This window comes from Cynocephalus volans, chromosome 5, assembly GCF_027409185.1.
Source record: "Cynocephalus volans isolate mCynVol1 chromosome 5, mCynVol1.pri, whole genome shotgun sequence".
Lineage (NCBI taxonomy): Eukaryota > Metazoa > Chordata > Mammalia > Dermoptera > Cynocephalidae > Cynocephalus > Cynocephalus volans.
Genome location: NC_084464.1, coordinates 136,709,122 through 136,723,441, shown reverse-complemented (window position 1 = coordinate 136,723,441; position 14,320 = coordinate 136,709,122). Strand labels below are relative to the sequence as shown.

General features: G+C 37.9%; 1 protein-coding gene across 1 annotated transcript in view; it reads left to right on the top strand.

Annotated features, from left to right (window-relative positions):
- Positions 1–13,732, top strand: part of MAP7 (microtubule associated protein 7) — a 159,933-nt gene extending 146,201 nt beyond the window's left edge. Inside the window, exons 16-18 of the mRNA XM_063096798.1 lie at positions 1,591–1,693; positions 11,481–11,704; positions 13,704–13,732. Of these exons, the coding sequence (XP_062952868.1) occupies positions 1,591–1,693; positions 11,481–11,704; positions 13,704–13,714 (338 nt within the window). The 3' untranslated portion in view covers positions 13,715–13,732. The remainder of the gene's footprint in view (positions 1–1,590; positions 1,694–11,480; positions 11,705–13,703) is intronic.
- The last annotated feature ends 588 nt before the right edge of the window (positions 13,733–14,320 follow it).

Sequence of the window (14,320 nt, the reverse complement as noted above, 5' to 3'; positions counted from 1 at the left end):
AAAAACAAAGGCTGGAGTACCACACAGGCTGGGTTAAACATCAAATCAAATGATTGATGTGAAAGAACAGTCCTTGTAAACTCTATGGGTTTTTAAATGTAAAAGTGTTATTGGTATTTTGGGATTTGGTGTTATTTCAATAGAAGCTATCTAGTTTCTATATGCCATGATTCCTTTAAGTGGGGTTTTCATGCTTTTTTAAAGGTGCTCTAATTATATTTGTTTGGAGAATAGTCCTAGTAGTTACATATTAATCTCATTGTATTTTTAGCATGCTATCTCCAAGAATGTTGTAATACATACAGGTCGTATGCAAGCATAGAACTCAAATAATCAGAATGATCACTTTAGACAGTAAATTGCACCAGTTTAGCATTATTTGAGGAGCTGAAGCTGTAGTTTGTGCCTGGCCAGGCTCCTTGTTTGTCTTCACTTTCCCCACCCTGCCATTCCCCTGTCCATTCTTTCAGGATTCTTTGTACTCAGTCCAAGAATGAACAAAGGCAGGAGAGAAGGCGAAACTTGCCAGTCAACTTACCCATGTTTATCACTACTCGTATAGATTTGGTTTGAGTTAAAACTGTTAAAAAGAGGCTTATCTTTGCCTAATAAATATACCTTTTCTCCCAGCCCTACATCTGGTTGAGACCTGAATGGTGTTACCCAGTGCTACAAAGAGAATTCTAGGGCAGGCAGGTAGGCAGGCAGGTAGGCAGGCAAGTTTATCAGAAGTCTTCTCAGAGGCTGCCTATTATCAGTTTTGCAAATTTTGGCAGTTTTAAATTATCTGTCACTCCTTTGCTTTAGTTGTCAGACCTCTTGTACCTCTGGCAATGTTACTGAGTTTATGCCAGGTTTTGAAATAACACTCTCTTGGAATTATTTCAGTTTTTCTCTGACATCAAGCTGAAACCGTAAACTGCCACAGATTTCTCTGCAGCTCTAACCTGTATGAAGGTTTATATGACTTCACATAACCCTGTCCCAGATTTTAGTCAGTCATCAATATTGTTAGCTTAAGCTGGACTCCAACAATGAGCATTTAATAATGATGTTGTGGCCTTCCATTCATGAAATCCCTATCATTCTAAGTGTGACTAGAACTAAACTGATGTGTTAAAAATATTTTTAATGCTTATGATGTTCCATAGTGATTTGCTCTGAATCCTTCAGTAAAGATATTCAGTGTCAGCCTGATCAAGTCAGCTTCCTGCTATCTTCATCAAATGCTTTGGTTTCAATATTATACACTTTTTGTCCAGAGCAAATTTAGTACAAGCAAAAATAATAACAATGTTTATTTTATTTTATTTATTTTATTTATTTATTTTTTAGCACCTATAATGTGCTGGGTACTGTTCTAAGTACTTCTCATGTATTAATACATTTAATTCTCACGGTAACCTATGAGGTAGGTACTATTATCAGTGAGGAAATTGAGGCACAGAGAGTTCAAGTGACTTGCCTTAGGTCCCACAACTGGTAAGTAAACAGAGCCAGGACATAAATCCAGGCATTGTGGTTCCTGAGGTTTGGGTTTGATAACAGAATATTAGTAACCCTTTGTTTTCTCTCCTTCACTAGGTTCAGAGGTATCTGCACTTCCATGTATGACAAACTCTCCAGGAAATGGAGAACCAGTAGCCAGCCCACATGTGGTTACCTCTCACCAGTCCAAAGTGACTGTGGAAAGGTAAGTTAAACAACTGACACAAATGAGCGCAAAACACTACTGTTTTTACCCCACCAACTCCACCAGAATTTTCTGGGCCTGGCAGAATTAAAGTTTTAACATTAAAATTTATTTTTATTTGGGTTGATTAATTTTTGGTGGCGCTAATAATTCTATACTCTGAGAAAGAAGAAATATCTTTTTTTTGAGTCTTCAAATATAATGGCGACATCTCCACCTTTTAATGGCATATTTCAGTTGTATTTTAATCATACGTAATATTATAGTGAGTCACAGGTTTGTTCCACAATAAAAGTCATTTAGATGCCAGTATTTCTTATGACATATTATTAGTAACAGGGCTTTTTACTGAAGAATCAAACAGTTGCTAACAACAGTCAAGAAAGGAGTGTGGCTTGAAGAAAGATTGCCTTTCTCTTCCCTTGCATTTATATCAACACCATCACAAGAGCATTTTCAAAAACAAAAAATAAGGATAATCATGGCCTGTGCCTAAAAATCTCATCATGTGGAACTTGTAGAAATATTTTAATAATGTTCAAAAATTTTAGATATGACTTCTTAAAATTTTTTGGAATCTATTTTGTGTTTTCCTTTTTAATGCCAGAGTCTTTGCTACTCACAAAGAATTGAAGGTGGTCCTCAAATTACTTTTTTTCTTTATCTAAAAACACATACACTACACAGTGTTTATAATGTAATTGGCAGCAAATAAAAGATAAGTCCTCCTACTACTGATATCTTTCTGAAACAGTGGAATTTAAAAAAAATTCTGTGTACTATAATTCCAAAGAGAGTAATTTTCCTGAGAGACCTTAATAATAAGCTTTCAATTATGTTGAATAAATTTATTGCCATAATCACCCAATATACTAAATGGTATTTTTTTCTTAGTTTTAGATTTAAAAAAAAAAAAAAAATTCATTTCAGCTGCCATAATTTATGATGTTTAATTCATTGACTTAGATGTTTAGGAAAGAATAAAAAGTATCACAGGGAGAATCTCATTATTATAAGGAACAGGCAATGCATACTATAGACTATTAAGCCACTGATCATTTAATCTGATCAATAAAACTAATTTATGCCTTAGCTGATTCTTTTCAGTAGTGAAATCACCAAGTAATTAATTATTATATAATAAGCTAGAGCATAATTTTAGTATGCAAAATGATATAAATAATAAAATTCTGTTTTCTCTTAGCCTCCTCTTCCCACAGAAATGTAACTGTAAATAAACCAAAATGAACTTACTGGTATCATCCATCTTTACCCAAGGAATAAATTGTCCTTTGTCATACATGTAAGATGATTTCCATCAAACCGTTAGGAAAAATATAAGCATAGATTTCTTCTGTTCTCTCACCTAAGAAGATTAGGCAGATCCAGATTAGTATCAGATTCAAACATCAGAATATGAGAATAGCCCAGCAAATTAAATCCATTGGCTAACTACCCCAGGGTGTCTCTCCTTTAAAGGAAAATTCTAGCAGATTCCCAGAGTTACTTATATTATTTTAACAAATATAAACTTAGGCTTTAAGTTTCTGTAGCTTTTAATCATCTATAAAGCCGAAACAAGAAATTACAAATTAAGTGAAAAATAAAGCTGCTAGACTAAGAACATTTAAGAAGAATCTCATTTTACACATGGTACTGTCGATTCCTTTTTGCAGTAGGGATGGTTATGCTACCATGAGTCACTGATGATTCATTTCACTCACTGCTTTTCTCTTTTTGATATGCTTTAAAAACCTCTTTTCATACAATGTACCATAATGTCAGTTGGGTTTAATGTGGCACTCGCACAATGTTTGTTTAGCCGGTTTAATCTAGTTCACGTATCATTAGCCCTTGTCAGATAAGCCGGTGCTACCTGATAGCAGTGTGCTCTGAAATATAAAGGCAAAATGAAGCACTAAAATCATATAGCAAAACTCAGCTTTATGATAATCAGTCAGATGACCAGACAATTCCTTTATTGATCTTTTAAAAATTTTTATCTGAGTGGAAACATAAATTTTTAAAAATTCATGTAGAGAATTGGACCCCAATTTGAGAAAGAATCATTTCTGAATGACACTGGCCTATAGGGAATTTTTATTGTGCTATTAAGTTTGTTCCCCATTGCATGACACCAAGTGTATGAAGTGTAACCTAAGAAATTTTGTTTCCCCTTAATTATTTTTAAATTTGTCTCCTTTGAATTTATCGAGATCAATCTTGAAATAATCTGTATTTTCACTTTGCTTTATCTCTTGTTAGCAACATGTACAACAAAAGAAGAACATAAAAGGGCCGGCCCGTGGCTCACTTGGGAGAGTGTGGTGCTAATAACACCAAGGCCACAGGTTCGGATCCTATATAGGGATGGCCGGTAGGTCACTGAGTGAGCGTGGTGCTGACAACACCAAGCCAAGGGTTAAGATCCTCTTACCGGTCATCTTTTAAAAAAAAAAGAAGAAGAAGAAGAACATAAAGAAGAGCTTTTATTCCTCTTACAACTACTCTTGCAATTTCAAAGTTAGGACCCATATTTATCATAAGCTAGGTTTTAGAGAATAAGTCTTTTTTCACACCTTCCATACCCTTCATAGTTTTACAGATTTTGTTTCTATTTCTTATTTCTTTTCATCTTACAAACTGAATATTCCTATTATGCCTACTATATTAATTGGGGTCCATTCAGGAGAGAAAAACCAAAGATTTGACCAGAAAAAGTTTTAAAGAATAATTAACTATGGCTTGTGATTGGAATAACAAGAGATTGGCTAGTAAGAAGTAGAGAGAATTCTGAAGAATGTAGGAATAGCAGATACAGGGAGCAGTCACAATCCCTAGGGAGTGCACCCAAGGAAGACCCACGTTCCCTAGGACTGCGATCCAGATCTTGTTGGAGAGGGGATGGCTGGGACTCACTGGATGCCAGGAAGTTGCTGTGGTTTCTTGCCAGCAGAATTTGCCAGAAGTCCACCCTCTAGAGTGCCTGGGAAAACTGTTTGCCAGAGGCAGTCTACCACAGATCTGCCCTGGTGGGGTGCTGGGGGAGGCTGCTGGCCACTGTGCACTGCAGGAGCCTGCTGAGCGAGCACACCCCAACCAGGAAGCAACACTCTCCTCTTGCAGCATCCCTCCTGCAGCCTCTCCTGACAAAGCTCAAGATTGTGCCCGCTGGCAAAGGATAATGATTTGAAGAACCCAGATCCAGTTTCACAGGGCAGGAATGAGGGAGCTGAGAGGCAGTCAATCAATAACTGACACGTTTACCTTATCTTTAAGAGGCTCCCTGTCCAGCTCTTTGATCATCTTAGTCATATTCCTCTAGAGATTCCTCGGCATGAGTGTGGGGTTGAGGAAAAAGGTTCAGAAACAAGAGTCCTAGGCTGGATCCCTAGTTTTACCTCTGAGAAGTTCAGCAACTCTGGGATTAACGTACTTAATTAAGCCTTAACTTTCTCATGTGGACACGGCAATGTTTGCCATAAAGTATTGGGGGATCCAATAAAATACTGTCTGGGAAGGTGCTCTAAAAAGTGTTGTACTGAGCAAATGTTAGATATCATTATCTTTATCCTCCCAAAATGCAGTATCCAGAAGACACACAGTACACTGGGTATAGCTGCAGTGTGTTGTAGAAAAGTGCTTTTGTGTTGTTTCTGGCATCCAATCTTCTTCTGTCTCGCATTCTATTGGCTTTTTTAAAAATGATTGAAACACGGAATCAGTATCACCGAGAAACAGCTTACAGTAATTCTAAGATCTCTTACCTCCATTGTGACTGGTGACAGTCTGTCTTTTAAGGATGGTTCAGTTTATAGTTTTCTAAACCCACTGCTTACATTGTTACAAGTTGCCTACATTGTCATTCACCTAATGATTTTCCATATTACTCTCAAGGGACTATTCTTATGACTTGCATTTCCAAGAACAAACATTATCTGCATCCTTAAATTTCCATCCTGTTTGTCTTCCAATTATTGTAAAACTAGTTCGAGCACTGATCCCTGGAGCACTCTGCTACTCATACTCTTGCAACAAAAAGGACCTTCTTATTCCTGTCTTTAATACCTATCCTTAAGAAGATTTTCTGTTTGTGAATAAACATTTCTTTTGATTCAATGTGGACTCAAGTTTTTAAACAGTTTTACATCTGAAATCCTGTTAAAGACTTTAAAAGTGCAAATAAATCACATCCATTATTATTCCCTTTCACTCCAAGTTTCAGGGTGTATTAGTCCATTTTGTGTTGCTATAACAGAAATACCTGAGACGGGGTAATTTATAAAGAAGAGAGGTATATTTGGCTTACGATTCTGGGACAGCTGCATCTGGCACAGGCCTCAAGCTGCTTCTACTCATGGCGGAATGTGGCAGCAGCCAGTGGGTACAAGCAGATCACATGGCGAGAGGAAGCAAGAGAGAGAGAGAGAAGGTGCCAGGGTCCTATAAACAATAAGCTCTCGCAGGAACTAATAGAGCGAGAACTCACTCATTAATCCCCCCTCCCCCAGGGAGAACACTAATCCATTCATGAGGGATCCACACCCATGACTCAATCAGTTTCCAACACTGCCACATTGGGGATCAAATTTCCACATGAGTTTGGAGGGGACAACACATCCAAACTCCATCACAGGGCAACCTGAAATCACTTAACAAAGTATTTTTCACCTTGGTGCTTTATATTTAGTGAAACAGTCCATGATCCTTGTGATCAGTCAGTATCTTTATTAAAAACCCTACTACGCATCCAAAGTAGAGTGTAGATCTCTCGAGCTTGCTCATTGTGAATTAAGTCACTGATTGAAGATGCCCGAGGTCTCTTCCAAAGAACTTGATGTGGGCAATCCTCTGTGAAAATCCACCATGACGTGTTACAAGCACAGTGGCAGAGTTTGTTTTCACTAGAAAACTCAGAATGAATATCTTTAGTTCAGATTGGGACAAGTGTCAGTTTTCCTAATGTCTCTAGTACCTAATATATTGGTTTGCCTTCTCTTGAGGAAAGATAAGTGAATGCTGTAAACTGGGTTACATTTGCCCCTTACCACCCCCAGAGATACGTGAGCAAACTGTCCAGTGTCATTCCCAGAGCACAGTGTCTCCCTAACATTACTTTCCCTAGCATGCAGGACTAAGATCCCTTTTCATAGAGAAAACCTGCACTGGAAACACCCTGAGCCTTACTCCTGAATGAGACTTGAGGTGCCTGTCGCTTCTCTGGCTCTCAGCCCTTGCTATGCAGTCCTTTTAAAGTCCCAAGGCCATCCTCCTTACTCGTCCCCTTTCCCCTTCACAGGTTCCCCACTGACAGTGGGTAGAATTGAAGAGGGTGTGAGTTATCCACTCTGGCCACCACTTAAAGATGTAAAGAAATATGTGAATTTTATAAATTTTAATGCATATATAAATTTTCATATGTAAAATATATGAAATTTGTAAATATTTGAAATAAGTATATATATATATATATATATTAAATATATGGATATATGACCTTGAGTGGGTCTATTCTTACTCCAGAGCTATGTTTGGTTCTTGAGAGATGGTATTTGAGGAGGGACGCTCCCATAAAATTGGGGGAATATTTATTGATAGATAGGAAACTTGCTTTGGAACAAGAAACAACGGACAGAGGTATATATGTGAGTACAAAGGTCAAGGGTTTGGATTCCTATACCAGCCAGCTGGCAAAAAAAAAAAAAAATGTGTGCATGGTGGGGCGGGGGAAGGATGAACAGGGGAGAATGTCTAAATGGGAGCAGAGGAAATTATTTTAAGTTTCTATATTCTTCAACCCCCAGCTGAGAATCTATTTTGGAGGCTAAAAAGCTCTGATGGTATAAGAGGCTACTATTTTACCCTCCTAATATCCCAGAAGACATTTTATGCTTTTTAGTAACCCTAAAGGGCTGTCTCTTCAACAGAATGTTCCTCTTAAATACAGGGTTTTTAGTAATTTTGATGTTTGACCCATTCTTTTTCCTCCTAATCTTTTGTGAGTTCATTATTGCTCTTTGTTTTGCTTAAAGGAAAAGTAACATTCCTAGGCCCCTATTGTTCCAACAGGAAGAGAAGTATCACTTTTAATTTATTTCTTATTAGCATATTCATTATTACAAATTGTAATTTTTCTTTTTTTCCCCTTACCTGACCTATCACTCCCCAACCCACCTCTCTCCCTCCCCCCATCTCTAGTATCCTTAGGTTTGTTCTCTCCTTCTGCAAGTTCAATGTATTATTGTGGTCTTTCTTTCTTTCACTCTTTCTTTCTTAGCTTCCAATTAGGAGTGAGGACATGTACTGTTTCTCCTTCTGTGTCTGGCTTATTTCACTTAACATAATTTTCTCCAGGCTCATCTATGTTGTTGCAAATGGCAGAATTTCATTCTTTTTTATGGCTAAGTAGTTTTCCATTTTGTATATGTACCACATTTTCCTTACCCAGTTGTCCATAGATGGACATTTAGGTTGGTTCCATATTTTGACTATTGTAAGTAGAGCTGCAGTGAACATGGGAGTGCAGGTGTCCCTTCGACATGATGATTTCCATTCCTTTGGGTAGAATAGTGGGATTGCTGGATCATATGGTAGCTCTGTCTGTAGCTGTTTGAGAAACCTTCATACTGTTTTCCATAATGGCTGCACTAATTTACAGTCCCACCAACAGTGTAAAAGACTTCTTCTCCCACATCCTCGCGAGCATTTGTTGTTCTTGGTCTTTTTAATAATGGCCAGTCTGATTGGGGTGAGATGATAGATATCTCAATGTGGTTTTGATTTGCATTTCCCTGATGATTAGTGATGTTGAGCATTTTTTCATGTACCTATTGGCCATTTGTATGTCTTCTGTTGAAAAATGTCTACTCATCTCCTTTGCCCATTTTAATTGGATTATGTGTTTTTTTACCTTGTAGTTGTTTGAGTTCCTTATGTATTCTGGATATTAATCCCTTGTCAGATATAGAGTTTGCAGATATTTTCTCCCATTCTGTAGGTTGTCTTTCCACTCTGTTGATTGTTTCCTTTACTGTGCAGAAGATTTTAGTTTGATATAATCCCGTTTCTATATTTTTTCTTTTGTTGCTTGTGCTTTTGGGGTCTTATTCATAAAGTCTTTGCCTAGTCCTATTTCCTGGAATGTTTCCCCTATGTTTTCTTTAAGTAATTTTATGGTTTGGAGTCTTACATTTAAATCTTTAATTCATTTTGAGTTGATTTTGGTATATGGTAAGAGGTACAGGTTCAGTTTCATTCTTCTGCATATGGATGTCCCATTTTCCCAGCACCATTTATTGAAGAGGCAGTCTTTTCCCTAATATATGTTCTTGTTGCCTTTGTCAAAGATCAGTTGACTGTAAGTATGTGGGTTGATTCCCAGGTTTTTTATTCTGTTCCATTGATCCAAGTGTCTTTTTTTATGCCAGTAGCATGCTGTTTTGGTTACAATGCCTTTGTAATATAATCTTAAGTCAGGTAGTGTTATGCCTCCAGCTTTATTTTTTTATTGCTCAGGATTGCTTTGGCTATTCTGGTTCTTTTGTTGTCCCATATGAATATTAGGATTGCTTTTTCTATTTCTGTGAAGAATGTCATTGGTATTTTGATGAGGATTGCAATGAATCTATAGATTACTTTGGATGGAATGGACATTTTCAGAAGTAACATTGTGAAAATGTCCGTTCTACCCAAAGCAATCTATCACTTTTAATTTAAAAGTTACTTGTTATAACATCATTAGTAAACATCAAGAAAAAAATAAGGTCCCAGCTTTGATAACACTGTGTAGGCTGTCAGATTCTCACCATGGTCCCTTCCCCTCCTGTACACGTTTTGGACTAACCAAGCAAAATACATGGTTTTCAAAAGCCTTGCATCCAGCCTTCAACCTCCAGAGTGTAGCCAAAGAAAGAGAATTCAAAAGCTCATGCTGTCATCCTGAGAGGACGCACAGATCCATAATCCCTACCCCCGGTGACTTCAGTTTCAGTTTTATAGTTTCTCCTGATCACATATCCCATGAACACTTAATGACTGGTCATCCAAAGCATATGGCCCAATTATTTCTCTAATGCTGACAAGTAAGAAGAGGTAGGGGTGGGAGTGGAAGATGAAGTAAGCTGTTGACTCAAGTAAGGGTTGGCCGTTGCCATTATGACTTGTTAGCACATGCAGGCCTGGAAGGTGACAGGAGTTTGGATTGCCAGGGAAAAAGCATTTTAAGATACATTCCTGTTTTTTATCCTTTGCCCAAACTTCTGTTTAACTTTTCTTTGGATTGAGAACCAAAAGTGTTTGCCTGGTTACAGAAAGCGCATTGGTGTTGGGCAAGAACAGGAGGATGGGTATGGCAACCCAGACACTTAAACAGCAGGTGTTAGATACGTGTGCACAAGTGGGTGTGGGTGTGTGTGTGCACATGTGCGACAGCACACTCGTGTGTGACAGCAAACTCATGCAGGCTGTTACAATGCTGAGCCTCCTCTCCTCTCACTGAAATAATAGAGTAGCACCATCAGACCATGAGTCTGTATAATATTTTTATGTTCTTTTACAAATAGTATTTTCAGTATACCCTGCAGTGCCTTATGAGACACTTAGGAAAGGCATCTATTTTTTTTCCTGGAAAAGATTTAACAATTAACAAAAAAGTACAAAAATATTCAAATCAGAAATGCTTTAGAATGGGTTCCACAAAGTCAATACTTTTCACTCAGTCTGGAAAGTAAATTATTTCTTCAATAGGGCAAAAAAGCTAAGACTCTTTTAAAAAAAAGCAGTGGAAAGGTCAGATATTATTTTACCATTTGGGAAGGCAATGAGAAAAGACAGCAGTGAGAAGAGACATACTGACTTGCCGAAGTTCAATTAGTTGGCATTATGAGAGTATAGATAATTTCTTAAGCGTTGAACAAATTATGAAGCCCACACATATATGCGTACTGCTGCAATCAAATAAAATGAATGGTAAAATTAGTCTAGCACCCATTTGATGCTTAGGTGTTGTTCTGCTGCATTGTAAGGCATAATAATAGGCATATAACATAAAGGCCTGCCAAGTCGGTTGGAGAGATTGATAATTTAAGAGAAACTACAGATAGAAAATTAAGGATTTGACGACCAATAAAATGTACCTGAAAAATAAGCCCAAGATATTAAGCATGAATTAATAAGGATCAAGATGGGAGAAGAAGCAGATTTAAGGGATGAAGATAAGAAGGTTGGTCTTGAGCAATTTACAGATGCAAGTGATTTAGGAAGCCAGGATATCCAGGAGAGGTTAGAATTTGAATAGCCAGGGAGTGTACAGAATGGCATAGTGAGAAAAGCACAGGACAGAGACCAAGAGATCATGTGTTTAGCCTCAGCTGTTTCTCGGTAGTTGTGTGACTGACTTTGTGTAAATCATTTACTTCCCATACCCTGGAATGATACTCCCCTCCTCTTTGAAGCAGAGGTCCTCATAAGAGCAACTCTTTACCAGACAAACAAATGTGAAAATGCCTGCAGCAGGAACTGTTAAATGTGCAGATCTCTGCTGCTGCTGTTTCTGTGATGATCTATTGTAATTGATCAGTTGTTCTGTTTGATAAATTTTATAACAAAGGAACATACAAATATGTCACAATTCACCATTTTTGTTAGTAATGATGTGGTCGGTTAGTCTGACTTTTTGATGGTAAACTTGTAAAAGTATTTATTATAAAACAATGTTTAGTTATCTTTAAAATGTATTTTCCAGTATTAATGCTAATACATTTTAATTTTGACTTTTCAAATTCCTCAGTACTCCAAATTTGGAAAAACAACCAAATGAAAATGGTGTATCTGTTCAGGATGAAAACTTTGAAGAAATTATAAACTTACCCATTGGATCTAAACCATCCAGATTAGATGTCACCAACAGTGAGAGCCCAGAAATTCCTTTGAATCCAATTTTGGCCTTTGAGGATGAAGGGACACTTGGGCCCTTGCCTCAGGTAGATGGTGTTCAAACACAGCAGACCACAGGTAAGCTTGCCTCAGACTCCCTCCTGTGACCATCAGCAATACGTGACACCCAAGAGGAAATGAACTGCTTATCTTCTGCAGTGTGACTGTGGTCACACTTTGTCCTTCGAGGAACCAAGTAAGCCACAGTGGAAAAGATTGTGCATGGATCGTAGCAATTGAATTTTGAGTTAGACTGGGCAACTTCTGGGCCCTCCCATTTTCCCACTCAGAGCAGAAATCCAGTCGACGGCACCCCGTGCTCTGCTCATGCATGGCCCGGCATCCCTCACTGTCAGGAGGTGCTTCATGTTAAGACAAGGCTGCCTCTCCATAACTTGTGGACCAGCGGGCCTTGTTCTGCCCACTGGAGAAAGGGCTTGGGTTTTATCCATCTTTCTCAGGTCTTCAGATATTTGAAGATTGCCATCATGTTCTCCAATCATTTTTCTCTTATTTGGGTTTAGCAACCTGGGTGATATATTATTGTGCTCTTAAAATGTAATGTGATGGATAGTTATTATTTAAGTAATGAGACCAGTACTCTGAACTAGGATCACACTGAGCCCAGGGGTCTTCCATCCCTTGTTGAGTGACCGTAGTTGCTGTTGAAACTGCCTGTGACTCTCTTACACACTGTCTGTGGGATTCACACTTGACCTTAGGTCTTTTATGCAAAAAGAACAATAGATTTATAGGACCCAAAGAAATAAGAAGTAACACCAAATATTACTAACCCAGTGGTCATAGCATCTCAGCAGCACCTCCCATCAGTCTCAAGAATAAGGGGATAATCCAAGCTCCCTCTTTTTAAACCTGTTTTGATTTTGTCAACTTCTCTTCTGAGCAGATCACTTTCGTGTATTGACCAGCATCTCTTTATACTGTTATGAACAGAACTGGCCAAGTTCAAGATATTTAGATGGAGTCAGTATAGAATTATTTGTGGTAAAATTGTTTTGCCTTTTAGATTCCATCTGTGAACCTGTGGCAGATAAACCTTTAATGGAGTGAAAAAGCCAATGTTGAACCACCCATGCAAATGAAGCTAGTCTTTCCTCCTTTAGTGTACTGACTTTGGAAGTGGAACTTGACTTTAGTGAACTCCACTTTTCCAGGTTGTAAAAGGAGCTTGTAAGGTCCTTCTCTGGTCTTTCTGGTTCTTTTTTTTTTTTTTCCCCCTCCTCTCTCGTGGACGGTATGCAGGTGCTGGGTGTGAGCCAGACTCTCAGGACTGGTTCCCTGCAGAGCCCCCACCCCCCTCTGATTCTTAAGCCTTTGAGAACAGTCTGATTAATGTTGCATTGGTAGAAACATGCCTGGTGCAAGCTTCCTACTTTGGCATGTCACAGATTCACAGGGAGGGAAAGAACTCACAGATGATTTTTCTGCTGCACTTGCCAGCCCTTAAATCACCTTTTGAGTTATGTATCATTCCAGTCTCGCTGTTCCCACACTTTCCATACCTTCTCTGGGAAACAGAGTCCAGTGTCTGTGATCTTGAGTGGTTCAAGGGTTCTTTTCGGGTCATGACTACTTAGCCACAAACATTTATTTAACTTCCAACATATGTTTGGAGCCCTAAGCATTGAGTACTGAGGACACAAGACAAATGAATGTTTAAATCTCTGATTTCTAAGAAAAGTACAATAGGTGTATGCAGTTTAGAAAAGTAAATGATATAGTAAGCTGAAGTAAAGAAAAGGATGTATTTTCCTGTTAGTAGTAGAATTTACTGAAATGTAAGACTGTGAGTCCTAATAAAATTGCCTATCCTTATATAAGACAATGTATATAACAGCATGGTAAAATTTTAGAAATATAAGATTTTTAGCAGCAGGCTGGTTGGTGCACTCAGTTGGCTAGAGCATGGTGCCGATAATACCAAAGTCCAGGGTTCAATCCCTATACCAGCCAGCCGCCCCCCAAAAGAAAAAAAAGATGCTACTACAGTATCCTTTAAATAAGATTTTAGAAAAATGTCATATTAATCTATTCTTTTTTCTGTCTCCTTATATAGAAGTTATATGAGCATTTCTTCTGAAGAACCAAAGCAGACATTTAATAAGAATTTCTACGACTAATGGAATCCCTTCCATTCCATAAAGGAGCATCCCCCTCCTTCAGTTTTCTAAAGATTTCTTGGCCATCATTTTGAAAAGACTTTATTAAAACCAGCTAAAGACAACAGACTGGATAGCTTTTCTAATAATTTTCACCATTAGAAAGAAATGCTCCTTATTCTTCAATACTTTTAAATGGCTTTTTCCAGAGTGCTCCTCCTTAGCAAATCAATATTTTTCTGCATTCTTTAAAAGATGAGAGCATTTGGCTATAAAAGAAATGGGCTGACTAGGCATGAGTTTTCACAAAGATATTTTGGTCTTAAAAGCTTAACTTGTAAAATTGGCAAAATGAAATTACCTTTTACAATATACTTGAAAAATAAGTACCTCTTTGCTCTACAAGTAGAGTGCATAGGGGAGGTATTTAAGCTGTACCTGTTTAAATATTACTGCAAAGAGCAACCTATAGGCAGATTACCAGGTTCTTGTAAATGCAACCTGTACGTGGACATTCTGCAAACCCAGCTGTCTCATTCTTGCGACTCCTTTTGCAAAAGCATACTAAAAAGTT